The 16,377-nt window shown below is 34.6% G+C and overlaps 1 protein-coding gene across 2 annotated transcripts; it reads right to left on the bottom strand.

The window, feature by feature from the left end:
* Positions 1-4,874: 4,874 nt before the first annotated feature.
* Positions 4,875-7,676, bottom strand: LOC101208913 (protein FAM98A). 2 transcript variants are annotated; one of them, XM_031881793.1, is made up of 8 exons: positions 7,412-7,676; positions 6,612-6,692; positions 6,438-6,526; positions 6,171-6,245; positions 5,946-6,061; positions 5,684-5,866; positions 5,494-5,559; positions 4,875-5,279 (listed from the first exon to the last, which is right to left on the bottom strand). In XM_031881793.1, exons 1-8 carry the CDS (start codon positions 7,532-7,534, stop codon positions 5,149-5,151), a joined length of 864 nt encoding a protein of 287 aa, XP_031737653.1. In that variant the 5' UTR covers positions 7,535-7,676; the 3' UTR covers positions 4,875-5,148. The 2 variants fall into 2 exon arrangements, with proteins under 2 accessions (XP_031737653.1, XP_031737654.1); XM_031881794.1 differs by having other exon boundaries at positions 4,875-5,249.
* Positions 7,677-16,377: the final 8,701 nt, after the last annotated feature.

The following is a 16,377-nucleotide window of genomic DNA, read 5'->3' as shown; positions in this document are numbered from 1 at the left end:
ATTAACATATATAATTTAATTTAAGTGATCGTTGCAAATTTAGCAATTAAATTCAAATTAATTAAGTATGTAGCACAATTTTAAAATATTTACAAATATAATAAAATTTGTCAAATTCTATCAATGATATAAGTCTATCACTGATATACCATATGAAGTCTATCAGTGATAGTTTTGCTATATTTGCAAATTTTTTAAAATGTTGCTATATCTTTAATTATTATTGCTAAAATAGTCGTTCATTGCAATTTTTTAATTTAAATTAAACTCAAACATTAGCCTTTACCCTCTCCATATCCATTTTATGTTTTCATAGAAGTCAAGTTTTAGAAAGTTAAAACAAAAAAAGAAAAAAGAATAATGTATATGATAATCATCTTGTTTTTGTTTTGTGTTTTCAATAACTTTTTCTTCCTCGAAATTTCAATGGTAACTTTTGCCTTTCTATATAATATATAATAAACTAAATAATTGTGAAGATTTCAGAATTTAGGTTTAGTTTTTGAAAACATGGTGTATATAGTTAATAGCATTATTTACCACTTAAATTTTTAAAAATCAAATCATACTCAAAATTATAGTTTTCAACCAAAAGAATAATTGTCTAGTCTTAGTTCATATTTAATCTCATCTACCAAACTTTAGTTACTAGTCATTACCATGTTTATTTATTTAACTTTTATACCTGTTCGCATGAGATTTTCGAAGAAATTTGATTCATGGATGTTGTACTTTTGTTGATTTGATGCTATATAATTTGATCTCTAGAATTTGATTATCTGATTCTCTCTCAATTAGATGTTTATGTTTGGTTTGAGGAAACAGGACATATGATGTTTTTTAAGTGGGAGTCTTGGAAAAAAAAATTGTATTTTCAAAAAAACTTCCATCTTCGAGGAAAGTTGGAGTTCTGGAAGAAAGTTTGTAGAAGTTGAAGTCTTAAAAGAAAACTCGTATCTTCAAAGTAAAACTCATAATTTGCTATTTTTCTTGACAAAACTCGACAATTTCCATTAAGTCTTTCATCTTTCAATCTAATTTATTCTCATATTTTTCTGATTTTCTTGATAAAGAATTTGTCCATAATTTGGTGGGTAAGAATCTAATCTTCATCATCTTTCAACCTTTGGTTGTCAATTTTTTATTGGTCTTTTGCCCATCAACTTTCTATTCAACCAAATTGGTTTTCACCAAACCAAACCCTTTGATTTCAACTTTAAGACGATTAATTTTACTTTTTTATCTTCCGATGTGTTCATATATAATCGAAAAGGTTCTCAACATTCTTTTATCCAATCGACGAAAGTTTCTAAGTTAAAATTGCCACTAAATGAAGTTACGTGGATTTTATCCTTCTTGTTTTTCTTCTTGGACTTGAGTTCGATCCTGGCTAAGGATGAACGATGGCGGCATGCTTAACACATGCAAGTCGGACGGGAAAGGCGGGGGTTCCGTTATAAATTAAATATAGTATACCCAACTCGAATCAGCATATTTTTTTTGTTTTACGCCCCGTAATTCTTCCTCAGCCAGGCTCGAGCAGAATAGCAAAGCAAGTACAAGTATTAGTAGAATAGCAAAAATGTGTTCCTCGTCATTAATATGTTTGCTTGCGGTAATTGTGACCTCTCGAGAGAATCGATGACTGCATCAAAGATGCACTTGCTAGTACTAGTACATCTGATAATTGTAAATTCAAGTAACAATTCATAAAATATCGTCTTCTTGCTTGGATTGGTCTATCGCCTTCTCTTTCGAATGAAAAAAATTTTCGAGTCTTGAATTTCTTGGATGGGTTCTTGGAATTTTGGAGTTCGGAAAACTATGTATGCAATCCCTCTACTGTGAGTTCCAATTGCCTTTGATTTTTTTTCTAAAAGATTTTTCCACTATTATTTGGATAGGTCTTCTTCGTTCATCTCTTTGTTGAGAAAGGTTCATCATCTGTCTTGGTATTTTTGTCATCATTGTATTTAATTTATCCATCCTTGTTATTCCATTACAATCTGCATTAGAATTTTTGCCAAAATCGCTAGATCACTATAATCAAATTTCCAACGTGGATAATGATAGGTTCTTTGAAAATCAAGCAAGACAGATGGTGTGTTGTTATGTTTCAATTCTTCTTCTGAATCACTTCAATATCACAATTCCACTACTTCTTTTAAGAGGAAATTTGACTTTCTTGCCTATATCAACTGCTATATTTTTCGTCCTCCTATTCCTTGAGCGGTAAAGTTCATTTTTTTCAAATTTTGTATACTTTTATTTTTTGAATTTTAAAGATTTCCCCAATTGGATGTGTGTTGTTCGACAATAAACATAACTCGCACAAAGTTCCTTCTTGTGATCAACGTCACAAAAAACTTTCAATTATTAATTAATAGCAAATGAGAGAAATTTATTAATGTTTTTGTGTTGTGTGAATACAGAAAGGCAATACCTTTATTTATAGCAAACTAACATAATCCTAATTAATAAAAGAAACTAATATTTAATCTTAATCAATAAATTAATCCTAATTATGAATAAAAGAAACTAATCCTAATCCTAATAAATTAAGAATTTGATCATAGTATTATATTATTAGTGCATTACTTTCTCTATGCATTCTTTAACAGGTACACTAATTAGGTACGCAACAATGAATATGTGAAATGTGGATTCACTTGCACGCATCCCTGATTAACTATATCGTCAAATACTTCTTGACACTTTTGAGAACTTCGTTATTCCTTGGCCATGTAAATGAGCAAGCTTAGTAGTTAAAGCATAATCAAACCGATACCAATGTTGTTGCATTATCCACTTGTACACCCACTCTCCAAAGTGAAAGAAAACTAAAATTTTGAAGGAAAATTATCACATAGGTTACAAAAATAGCAAATAAAAAATAACTACCAAATTTTACTTTATTCGGAAATTTCTGCTCTATTCTAAATGTTGTTGGAGGTACAGTTATCTATAGAGTCCTACTATAACATTCCAAACTTTTCTACAGTATTATAATACGTACAAACATATAAAGCACAAAAATATAGCCGAAATTTAACACTTCCAAGTAATTCCCCATTGTTCAACAAACCCATGATTGCATTTTACAAGTTGCGATACTATCACGTTGGAACATAATAGAATAGAAAAGAAAGAGCAAAGACATTAAACCTAAATGTTGTTTTCTTTTAACGAATACGCAAACAATGCACGGTGAGATAGGTCGCATCATCCCGACCCATCCATTTTTTCTGCGCGTTAAGCAGTCGTATCACTATTCTCGGCTTTCGTGCTGGAAATTTCTTACAAAGCCAAGCCAATCTGGATATTCGCCATTGCTCCGATGACTCATCAAGCTCCTTGACTTCGAGCGGCAGGCGTTACCAAATGTTGCAAACCCACCGATGCAAAACTATTTTCAAAATGAATAAACCATCACCCCATTACTGTTTGGAGATGATAAATGCTTCTCAGATTCGAAGGGGGAATCTTAGTCGTACACCAGCTGTTTAACAAAAGAACCGGAAGCAAAGGCACGAATTCGGGGAAGTTGTGGTACTTTAACAGAATATGCAGGAAGAAAGAGAGTAAGGATTATATGATTGGGACAACGAAAGTAGTGATGGTATGGAGAGAGGGAAAGAGTGAGAGAACGGAGAAGGGTCACAGTGGAAAATGCAGAGGTAGGAATGGACGTGGAGAAAACCATAGGAGGACTACGCTTAGACAGAAAATGCAGAGCTTGGAGTGGCTAACCCGAATTTGGTTGCCACTTCAAAGCATCAGCCAGCAAGCAACTATTTCAAAAACAAAGTTAATAAGAGTCTGAAACAAAATCAACCAAAAAAGGAAGACAATCTTCTATTTTGTTTAGTGTGTCAAAAATCCAAACAGCACACAAACGTAACCCCATTAGCAAGATTCAGAACTAAAAAGAAATGGGTTTACAATAGGTTTTGAAAATGAGAAGAAAAAATGAAATGATAGTGATGGGTGTGCATGGTAGAACCCTTCAATTTACACTACATACGAATTATGAACCATGAAAACCCAAGAGTACTCGATTCCCGTTTTTTAAAATCTAATATACATATGTATTATATCTTAACAAGAAGTTTATGACAAAGTTAAGGATTAATAAGGTTAATTTTCGTAAAGTTAAAAATCACCAAAAAATGTACGGCTCGTGTAACAAACAAGAGCTGCATTTATTCATCCAATGAGGGGATTTAAATCTGAAACCTCTTGTCCATAGAAACATGATTGACAATAATCTAACTTTTATACTTGTATTTAAAAAAAAAGATTGTGTTAAATGAAAAAAATAAAATAGAATACTAGGATCTAAATAAACATGGAACCATTAAAAAAATCCCAAAGTGAAGGAGTATAATAATGTAAAACATTGAATTCTTAAATGAAAATTCATAAATACCGTTTTTTACTCTACAAAAGAAAATATTAATATTAATATATCAATTTTGTAACACTAAAATGAAAAGGTCGGTTTGGTTAAAATTATAATAAAACATCTCAACCAAAACAATTCACCTTTAGACTTTATTGTCAGTAGAATCCTCCTATCAGTGAATGTGATCCATCTGAATTTGATTGCTATATTATGAATAACAATTTTGGAGTTAATAATTAAATATATAACATTAATTGCATATACAACAGAATCTAGTATTCACCTATGTGACCTTTTTTTTTTTTTTAGACTTTTAAGAATTAAATCTAAATTTGATTATATTCATAAATTTTCTTAGATTGGGTGATCGTTGCAATACTTTTGAATCAACTATGTGGAGTACGGCTGTAATTTAAAGGTCTTTTAGGGGCATTTTAGTGTTTGCGTGGAAGTAATAACCAAAGAGAACTGGAAAAGAAACATGGGTAAAACGAATTACATTAATATCAAGGTACCAAAAAAGCAACCTTGCCCACAAATACAATGCTGCATTCCCCACATTATCTGAAAAGAAGAAAAAAAGGAAAAGAAAAAGATAAACACTGCCTAAAAACGCTGGAAATTGTAAAAACTGAATTTCAAGCTATCAAAACAAATATGTGATAATTCATCCCACTGGCCAAGGCAAGCATTTTAGCTCAAGCAAGAAGTAGGAAGAACAAACGAATAAGATTTCATTTCGTCTAAGCCTGGTTTCCTCCGCTGCCCCTTGTGCGACCACCCATTCGCCCCCGTCCACGGCCATAACCTCGGCCCCCTCCTCTGCCTCTTTCGTATCCAGCTCCTGCAGTAGGATAATAATTGCTTGAAACGCCTTGTTCCCACAAGAGCATTTTGCAAACATTACACGATCAGACGTCTAAAGAGCTACATACACCCACCCTAAATTACTAGTTATAACTTTGAAGATAAATCAATGAGCCAAATGCCTTTCCAGACTCTCAATGTATTGTGTTTATATTCAAAACATTCCTGCGCAGTCAACTCAACTCAAGAACATACTGCCATGCATAAAGAAAGAAACTTACCACGGTAGGCCCAGCCTCTACTCCGCCCACCTCCTCTTCCCCAACTTGAGTATCCACCGTTATTATCTAAGATGAAGAAAGATCATGAGAGTTAAAAATCGCACTCCAGAACAATATCAAGTCAAATGCAATACAGTGAAACCTTTAAAGCATTACTTCTATTGAAAATATTCGACTCTTCAATATTCACCTTGATAATATCCAGGTCCACCTTGGTAGTTGTCCGATCCACCTTGGTAGTGGCCATAACCACCTTGGTAGTGACCGTATCCACCTTGGTAGTTGCCGTATCCACCTTGATAGTTCCCATATCCACTTCTTCCCCAACCACGCCCTCTCCCTCTACCACGCCCTCTTCCTTGGCCATATGGATCTGCAAAGTGGTAGTAACATGTCAAATCCCAGACAAGGTAGAGTTCCATAATCCAATAATAAAGTGTTGCTGAAATCACCTTCATTGACAGCATTGTGATAAACACGTGGTTGTCTGGGTGGTGGTGGTTGTGGCAGCGGCTGCTGATTGTTGTATTGTTGCTTTGGCTGTTCCACAAAGTGTGGAGCTTGATACCTACCCACAGAAATTAGTTCTTCATCATACATGCAGAAGAAACCAAAGCATGAAGTATGAAAGAAAAGTAGCTAAATCCCACATTTTAAAGTTCCCAAAAACAACTTACCCTGGAGAATTTTTATTTAGCTCTCGATTGGATAACGTAATTGAAATCATTGAGACATGACGAGTCATCTCCACCCTGTGTGACATGATAGAAGTTATTTCTTGCACATCTAAAGAACTAGGCTACTTAGTACAAACCCATAGAATGCAACGAAGTTGCAAGCAATGCATATAGCGTGAGAGCAAATTAACTAAAAGTAAAACACAAATAAGCTTTCAATTATTTGTTGAACAATTAACGTTGATTGCAGAGACTAAGAAAACTTACGGTACGAGACCTTCCTCAATGGGTTCCCACACATCGGTTATGCTAACTGAGCTGATAGCAGTTTCTTGATGCAATCGTGATATTCTTTTCTGTTTCAAGGATACACATGGCTTATGAATTATGAAATACACAATATTTGCACTCAAACGCACAAGTACTCTAAAGGAAACAAACCTTTAAAATTTCTGCAATAGCCACTGCTTTACTGATTGCCTGACCCATTGCTTTTAAGACGATCTCTCTGACACGTTTTTCCTGAATAAGTTCCAAGAACACCAATATTCTATGTATTACAGTTTTTACTGATAACCAAAACACTATAGACAATTATTCAAACAAACAACATATACAGAAGAAAAAGGTGCTTAAAAAATAACAAGAACAAGATAAAAAAATGAGAAGAATAAGAAGACGAGATGCAACAAGGCATTAAAGCTAAAGTCGTCTATCTCTAGAAAAGATGACAGTAGGACATCAAAGTAGTGGGCACATTATAAATGAAGTAAAAAAAATAACTTACACGATTGTTTAAACCTTAAATATAGAGCTTGGAGACTAATGTTTTTATTGCTTATCTGCATAGTTCTAGTTCAATGAGTTTTGTAATTAGTCCCCTTCCTCCATAGTCAGTCAGTCACCAATTAGAGTGTGTTCATTATGTCCTTAGAATCCTCCAATATTTGTTCATTGTAAAAACAGCAGGCACATCCAGTAAAACTAATTATGACCCAAAAACATATCAGAAAAGTCATCATTAACATACTAATACTATAGAAAAAAAAATCATCCAACGACAAATACCCAAATCGACAAAACACTAAAACTGTTCCAAATTAAAAAAAAAAATCAAAAAACAAAAACATGAAAGTTTTAGAGAAGAGAAACAGCATTGGCAGAAAATCAGGAAGAATAAGTCGAATTTAAGGAGATGGAAGTGAAAGAGAAGAGATTGAATGAATGAGGAGGAGATATACCTGAAGAAGTGTAGAAGCATAGGTGATGTAGTTACGAATGGCACCTTGACTAGTGATTCGGATTTCATTTTCGTTAATGGGTGATTCGGGTTTGGGTTTCTCGACCTTCTGGTATCTATCCATGGCGTCGTCAACTGAAAGGGAGAGTGAGGAGGACTATGGGTTGAGAGTAAATAAATCAGAAAAAAAACCCTAACGGGGCCACGATGGAATTTTGTGTCAACTGTTTCGCTTCAGAACAACTAAAACCTCTTAGAAGAAGGTTTTCCTTTTTTTTCTTTTCCTTTATGAAAAGGTTTCAAAGTACGAAAATTTTAACAATCATTTAACTCCTTTTTTTTTCTCATTGAACCCTCACATTTATTTATTTGAGTTTTAGTACCCTTTCCAAAATTTTAGAATTTAATTCTTTGGTTTATAATCAGAGTGTTCATTAGATTTTATCTAATGAGACGAGTTTCAAACTCTAACTTTTAATATCCATCATATATGATTAGATTCATATTTTTTATTAGGGCTCTTTAGAAATATAACAAAACGGCAAAATATTTATAAACTTCTTAAAACGCGAACAAGTTTTATTCGTTATCCAGGGTTTACTCCCGTCATGTACTTCTTGCTATGAAAATATTTCTAAGTTCAGGATGCGGCAAACTTAATACTCAAAATATTTTTGTTCATTCTCCACAGTTAATCTTATTTTCATAATCATAAATGGCTAAATTTTTCTAAAAATTTGAATCCTTCTATTTGACGAAAGGATATTTTTTATTATATTTACTTCTAGCTTGGCATTGATGGAAAATCATTGGTACTTTATAAGTCTGTTTCTCTCCTCAACTTTAACTCTTATTGCCTCTTGTTACTCAACTTCTAAATTTGTACTTTTGAAGCTTTGCTTCTTTATTTTTGCGAGAGAAGACAACATAGGAGTTGTTATTTTAATTGATTGAAATAATACACAAAAAAAATTCAAAATTCTTCACATTTTTTTGCTTTGTTTCAAGCTTTGTTAAAATGCTTTGTTTTTTAACGACTTAAGAGGATTTCCAAAAAGTTTTAACGCGAACCTCGCACACCCCCAAGTTTAGAGGTTAGCAATGTCCTCATTGCTAAAAGTGAATGATAAGATTATTGCATAAAATTATTACAAAAGAGGTTTGAGGTAAAGCTTGCTCGCTTAATAAACTAGAGAAATATTTCCTAAGTAAGGTTCCTTGACGAGTTAAATGCCTCAATAACATATGAAACTTTATTTCACATAATTTATTCTATTGAAGTAACAGAGAAACACGCAGAAAAATTAAAATACTAAAAAGCAGGGAGTCAAGCTTGTGACAAGACATATTAAACGCAAAAGAATTATATCACAGGTTGTGACTTGTATTGTAAAGAACATAAACAAGAAGAAATAAAAATTACTTAAGTACTTGGTTGTATGTGTGTGATGGACTTAGTACGTGGTTTTGCATTTGTATAGTGCAATTGCAATACGTCACGAAGTAGGTTCCTCCCACGTAAGATGCTCACCATATCTTTCTATATTGTGCAATTAATTCTATTTGATAGGTCATGGGTCATGATCATAGCATGTGAAATGCTCACTATGTCGTCTTCATTGTGTAATAACTAAGTCCTCATTAAGTACAAGTTTTTCTACTGTTCGCCCAAGTGCAAGCGAATAGTAGGTTTACTTGGGTGATTCAAGGTCGAACACAGGAAATTGTTTCTAGATATTAGTTCTAGGGTCTACTTATCATTTAGGCGTTATGACAATTAAGTAAATGAATATGAAAATAACTAAAACTACTTACATACACCCAGAGACTCATGCACAAGAGAATAAATTAGAGCAAGATGGAAGATTAAGCAAACTAATTTGTATGCAAGAGGAAGGTGAACGAAGGTCTATGCATTATTAGGCGATTAAGCAATGTGAGAGGCTCGATGCGATAATTAAGGAGACCTTTTCTCGAACTATTTAGATGCCACAGTTGCTCACCTTTTAGGATGCAAATGACTGTGTTTGATTATGCGAGATGTATCTAAAATATTTCAAGTACAATACTTATAGAACTTCTCATTTAGGACAACAACCTCTCGGCGCCTAATGTCCGCACTTGTTCATCTTTTCGGATACAAATGTTGGAAGTTATATTGCTAAGGTGGACTTTGTTCAAACCCCTCATTACGAACCTCTCAGCTCCTTATCCTTGCTACTTGCTCTCTTGGGTAGTTGGTGATTGACATTGGCCAGGCGATGAATATAGCTCAACAAATGCGATAAGACTTATAAGTTAGACTCCTTATCAATAACTTATCACAATCCTAACTAGGGGTGAAAAAACCTGAATCAAACCGAACTGAATCAGTTCGGTTCGCGTTGGATTGGACTTCAACAATATTATTATCGAACTGAACCGAATTGAACTGGGTCGGTTCGGTTCAAATGAAAATGAGTTAGCTTAAAAAAGTTGTTCTTTAACGTATTCCCTTCTCCAATTCGCACTTCTTCGTCCTTCGTTTTCATCCTTCATCTTCGTCTTCGTCGTTCGCCTTCTCCAACATCAGTAACTTCTCCTCGCTTCCTTTCTTCTTCTCCTTTTCACTCAAATTTTCCTCCTTCATTTCGTTCATTTACAGCTTCTCCTCTCCCTTTGGTAGCTCACCGAAGCATTTTTCGTTTTCTTTTTCTGTCTATGGGTGTCGCGCAAATACTAGTATTTCAGCCAAAGCCTGCATCAAAATCTATCTAGGTATAGTTATTTCTCTTTCCAAGCACTTCGATTCGAAATCTGTTTATTCGTCTGTTTCATTTTTTAACTTCTTGTATGTTTTTGGAATCCATGTGGATCGGTTGATTTTTCTAAGTCTTCATTTAGTGCTTAAGGTTGCTGGAAAATGATTATTTCAATCTATTAACTAGTTGGTTTGTATATTATTCTTTATTTCTATGTGTGTGCATTGTTGCAGTTTATACAAAAGAGGAAGTGGGAAGTACAGACAATGTTCCTTTCTTTTCTTTTCTTTTTTTGTCTTTGTTTTCTCAGAAAAACTAATGGTAACATATAGACATGGGAAGTACAGAATGTGTGTGTGCAAGGTTTTCTTTTCCACAAACCCACAACACACACGCACATTGAGAGATGAAAATGGATGTCAAAGGCTGTTAGCAAAACAGAGAAAAATAAATATTCTCTCTATCTTTTTTTCTTCTTCTTGAAACCAATCAGTGGGCAGAAAAATCAATGATAACAATAATATGATAGGATTGTTCAAGTGAAGAATTGAGGCAAAGCTCTTGTGGAAAGTAAAATGTTGGATACCTACATGGTTCTTCTGTTCTTTGTTCTACTCTCAAATTTGATCCATCAAAGCTTGTAAATTATAACATACTCCACCAATTGCACTATTATGGTGATTGTGTATAAAAGTCAACATTATTAAATTTGGTTATTTTGCAATCACCATTTGAAGAGAGAGAAGAAGAGAGGAAGGAAAAAAATCGACTCGACTCGACCCATGTTGGCCCGACCAGAAATTGAGTCGGGTTTGAAGAAAAATCGACCCGACCCAGCCCAATTACACCCCTAATCCTAACTACTAATAACACATTAACAAATGAGAAGTCAATAAATGATGGATTGAAAATGTATAAACATGTAATATATGTATAAAGAATGTAGGTCTTTGGCCATTGTACAATATGAACAACATATATCACAAAGAAATGCAAAAATGGAAAGAAAGAAGAATGAAAAACTATTACAAGTTAGGGAGAAATGGGGAAGGACTCTTCTCTTCTCAAACTCTCAGGTTTCGCGTTACAATCTGGTCGAGGAAGATGAAGAAGTGATGTACACACAGTGGTTAGGCTAATCCTTGCCACTGACTCTTTAGGTTTTGGCCCAAGTGGGTAGACATCTTTTGCCTACTCCGGCTCTACGCCCATTCAAGCATCTGTGTCCATTCAGGCATCTCCTCTTCTTTGTCAGTGCTGACTTCTGCCCTGTAAGGTCACATCACTCAACTACCATCTTTGTCTTCTAGTGAGCCTTCTCTGCATGATGACATGGTTCCTCACCTGAGGACGTTAATCGCTAAATGAGTTCCCATTGTGTAGTTCTTACGCAAGATGTTTTCTGTGTTTCACTAGTTTCTTGATCCTGCGTTTTAGACATGAAAACCACGTAAAACAAGCATGGTACTTATGTAAGATGTATTTACAATATAAGTTACGCGTTTTGGTCACTTTCTTATGCGTTTTGACCTCATTATGCTAATAAAAAAGGTTGGAATAATGAGTATTTATACACGTTATCAGTACTTGATGAAAACGCGAAGAAGTATTACAAAATTCTAAAGAGATCTTGTTTTGGCTTTTGGTGGTGGTGCATACTAGCAATTGTTACCACCTTACCATTACGATCATTTGCATGTGATCCCTTTTTCCTAACGTCATTTTCATATTCTTGACATCGACATTCTCTCGCTATAGACCATTACCTTTCTTAAGTTGTATTTTCCTTTCCCCTTCTTCAATGTAAGTCTACTAAAATGGATATGTTTTACTATTGTACTGAATGGACAATAGGAAAAGGGGAGAAAAAAAAATACAACTTAAAGAAGGATGGTAATTGGAGAGCCTAGAGCTTGCAGGTGGATAATGTGGTGCTATCAGAGTACATATGATATGGGCTTCTTTATATCTTCAATGGTCGTAACTATTCCAAGTTGTGCTTCCCTTTTTCCCTCTTCCCACATACTCACCACATCGAATTAGTTCCGCTATTGTACCTGGTGGGTAGGAAGGAACCAAGAAAACAAAGAAGCACATTAAAAATAGTGGGATTCAGAAAAAGAGAAATACAACCTAAAGAGTTATGATAGGAGAAAGAGAGCAATTTTGAGGATGAAGTTTTGTTTATCTTGAGGTTAGGATTTGAAGTTCCTCAGCTTATTTTAATAGAAGCTCTTAACTAGGTTTAATGGTTTGGTTATCACACGGTTAGAATCTTGTCATATTAAATGTGGCATGATAAACATGACAGTTAACTCGTGGTTCGAGGTACGACGTATTCATTGCTTCTTGAAAGTTTAAGAACTCTAAAGGTTGACAGGACGTTTCCTACTCCTACAAAACCCTAACATTTCCCAATGAAACCTATTTTCATCCCTGTCGAACGAAAAGGTCAGAATGCCCGATGTGCTTTGACTACATCCTTCTCATAGGTTGACTTCAGCATAATTGTCTTATCCTACCGAATTATAACTTTGCGAGCTAGCACACAATCATCAAATTTAAGACTAAATGATATACAAATCTCGAATACAAAACTACTTTACAAGTATAAGAATAATTACAGAGGTATAAAAGTATAAGTATGTACACAAATATAGGGAAGCAATTCTTAGTAAAAAAAAATGGAAGAATTATACATTACAGATGCATCCACGCGTTCAAGTTCTTTGACGAGGAAGAATTGTGGTATCATTGCTTTTGCTCCACATAGCTCTACTAACTGCATCATTCTTAAACTTCATAGATCACTTGTATCATGACTAGTTCTCTGCATCTTGATTGTTTATAGCAATAACTTTCTACTCCCAATCATTCATCGCAATGTTCAAATTATCGTTCTTGGTCTTTATCGCATAGCTAGGCGAAATATGAATCTCATTAGCTCTACGCAGAGACACTTTCTTTGATGCTTTCATAGAGGTTATCATCTTCATTTGCAACTAACTGCATCCATTGAGATTTCTCTTGGCTACTCATCGAAAGTTACACTGATTCTAGGGTTGGTTCAATCAATATTCACAGATTACTTCAGTACCTTGAACCGCTTTGCGTGATCTTCGACTGAACACGTGATTCACCAAGATCAAATGTTTTGTCTAAAATCAAAGTAAAACACTACTCTAATACTTGAAAAATCAATTCTCCAACAACAACGCCAAAAACTTGCCTAAAATCAAATTAAAGCATTGGTCATGATCACTGTACACGAGGTACTCACTATGTACCTCTTTGTTGCATAACTGCTAAGTCCTTATTAAGTACAAGTTTTCCTATTGCTTGCCCAAATGCAAGCGAAACAGTAGGTTTACCTGAGTGATCCAGGGTTAAACACAAAGAATTTATTTAAGATATTAGTTTTAGGAATCACTTATCATCTAGCCGGTATAAAAGAATTAAAGAATAATGAACTTAATTTATGCAAGAGTAAGGTAAGCTACTAAACTAAACCTTGAGAGTCTGTAAAGAGAGAGTGGGATAGTGGAATGGTAATACGAGTTGACTTGTATCATAGAAATGAAAGAAGAAAGATATATGCATTATCATGTGATAGGTAGGGCAATACCTTTTATGTGATATAACTTACTAAGCCACACATGGTCGCTTATATGACTAAGCATGATTAGGCGAGATATATTTAGAGGAAATCACTTATAAATCGTATAGGATTTTGTGATTAAGGACAACAACCTCTCGGTGCCCAGTGTCCACACTTGTTTCTCCTTCTGGAATACAAATGTTGGAATTGATCTCATAAAGGAAGAAGATTCTTCCTTGCCCGCGTTAGTTAAGTCCTCGCTACTTTTTCTCTCGGGTAGTTGGTGACTTACGCTGGCCAAGTGATGAAAAAAACTTATAACCAACACTTCTTATCAAGAACTTATCACACTATTGAGTTACAAATAACACATTGACTGAAGGAGAGTGAAGACATGATGGATTGAAATTGTATAAACATGTAATATATATAAAGAATGTAAGCATTCGACCACATAACAATATGAGCAGAATAAATATTACACAAAGAATACAAAAATGAAAGACGGAAGAGTGGGAAAAGAATACAAGTTAGGGGAAATGGGGACTGGGTTCTCCACCACTCACACTCTAAGCTCTCACTTACAACATGATCGGAGAAAAAATCTCTTTCCACAGTTCATCTAGACTCTCTTTTAAGGTCTGTTCAGACCTTCCTCTGGCCCATTCAGGTCTACTTTGCTTGGTGCGTATGAAGTTTTTTTATAGGCAGCTTTCAACGAGAAATTTCTATTCTTCTAAGATTGTCAGTGTCGATTGTAGCCTTAAGAAGTCACATCAACTCCAACTATTGTTCTTGTCTTCTAGTAAACCTTCCTCGCGTGATGATGTGGTTCCTCACCTGGAGATGTTAATCGCCATATGAGTTCCCATCGCATAGCCCTTGTGCGAGATGTTTCCACCGATAGATTCACTAGTTTCTTTCTTTCTACCGATCTTGCATTTAAACATGACAATCGCATAAAACAGGCATAACACTTATGAAAGATGTATTTCTAAATACTTATTTATTTACAACATAAGTTACGCTCTTTGTTCCTCTTCTTATGTGTTTTGACCTCATTATTCTAATAAAAGAAACTATAATAATAGGTATTTATTCACGTTATCACTTTCTCGTCTATTGCTTCAAAAAGTTTATTATATTTCAGGGTCAAGTCCGAATTCTAGTTGTTGACTCTCACTTATAAACTTGTTCACACACTCTTCGGCTAAAGCACACGATTCAGCTGAAACAAAACTTCTGCATAATATTAGTGCACAAATTAAGTTAAAATGGAAAACATTAAAGTCCCCAGCAACGACGCCAAAATCTTGCTTGAATTTTTATTTTATGCATAAGTTTCTATCGTGGATTTATCATGCTAGACTCTAAGTGAGCGTCTATTAGGCGACTGAATGGAGTTATGCTTTAAAAAGTACATTCTTATTCGTAAGTTGCTAGTTTGCTAAAGATATGCATGTCGTGCAAGTTTTACTCTCTATCACTCAAGTGTAAGCGAAGAGAGGTTTCTTGGTATGTCCAAAGTCGAACATAAGGAATTTAAGCTCCTAGTTATCTTATCATGCAACTAAATAATGCGATATAACTATACAGTAAAATCATGCATAATATGTTTTTATCGTAACTATTTACACTAAGGTGCTTGGCGGTGCTAGGTGAACATGGAGAGATGATGAAAATGGACATTGAACTCGTTTCTAGGCATGGTAATGAAGGAATAGTTTAATTATCTAAACCCAATGAATTTTGCTTTAATAATTCAATGCGATATAAAGCATTTATTAACTCTAACTTAAGGTAAGCAACCTCTCGACGACTTAGCCATACTTGCTTGACTCTCGAGATCCAAATACACAAAGTTAATCTATGATTTATATTTAATCATTTTATATGCATTATAAGTAATTTATCCATGATTAAGGCATATGCAACCTCTCAGTGCTTTCGCCAGACACATTGGCATCTCTACAATGATTGGCCTAGGGGTAAGGTTATCTCTTCTCGTGGCGCCCCGTGAGTAAATTAATTTACTTATCTCATACTCGTCCTTATATTTCCTTTGTTGTGAGTGTTGTCGGCCAGTTTATGCAGGCCCCTAATGAGGAACACATGAAAGTTGTCAACAGAATTTTGAGATACTTAAAATCACCTGGTATAGGAATGATGTTTAGAAAAATAGACAGAAAGACCATTGAGGCATATACTGACTCGAATTGGGCAGGATCTGTTATTGACAAAAAGTCTACCTCTGGTTATTGTACCCTCGTTTGAGGCAATCTTGTAACTTGGAGGAGTAAGAAGAGGAGCAGCGTTAAGGCCGAATACAGAGCTATGAGTTTGGGAATATGTGAGGAAATTTGGCTTGTCATATCTTCATCAGGAATGTGAGACATCATTGAAACTTTTTTGTGATAATAAAGTCGCTATTAGTATTGCTAACAACCATGTTCAACATGATAGAACTAAACATGTTGAGAGAATTATACTTGACAATGTAATTATTGGTACGAGGAAAGGTTTTTATACAAGAGTTAGGGCACACTTATTAAAATTGATCGAATTTGGGATTGATGTATGTAAGGTCACCCCTAAAGATCTTGCTAACATGCAAAGGTTAGAAGAAGA

This window comes from Cucumis sativus, chromosome 3 (assembly GCF_000004075.3).
Source record: "Cucumis sativus cultivar 9930 chromosome 3, Cucumber_9930_V3, whole genome shotgun sequence".
Lineage (NCBI taxonomy): Eukaryota > Viridiplantae > Streptophyta > Magnoliopsida > Cucurbitales > Cucurbitaceae > Cucumis > Cucumis sativus.
This window is presented reverse-complemented; position numbering and strand designations above follow the sequence as displayed.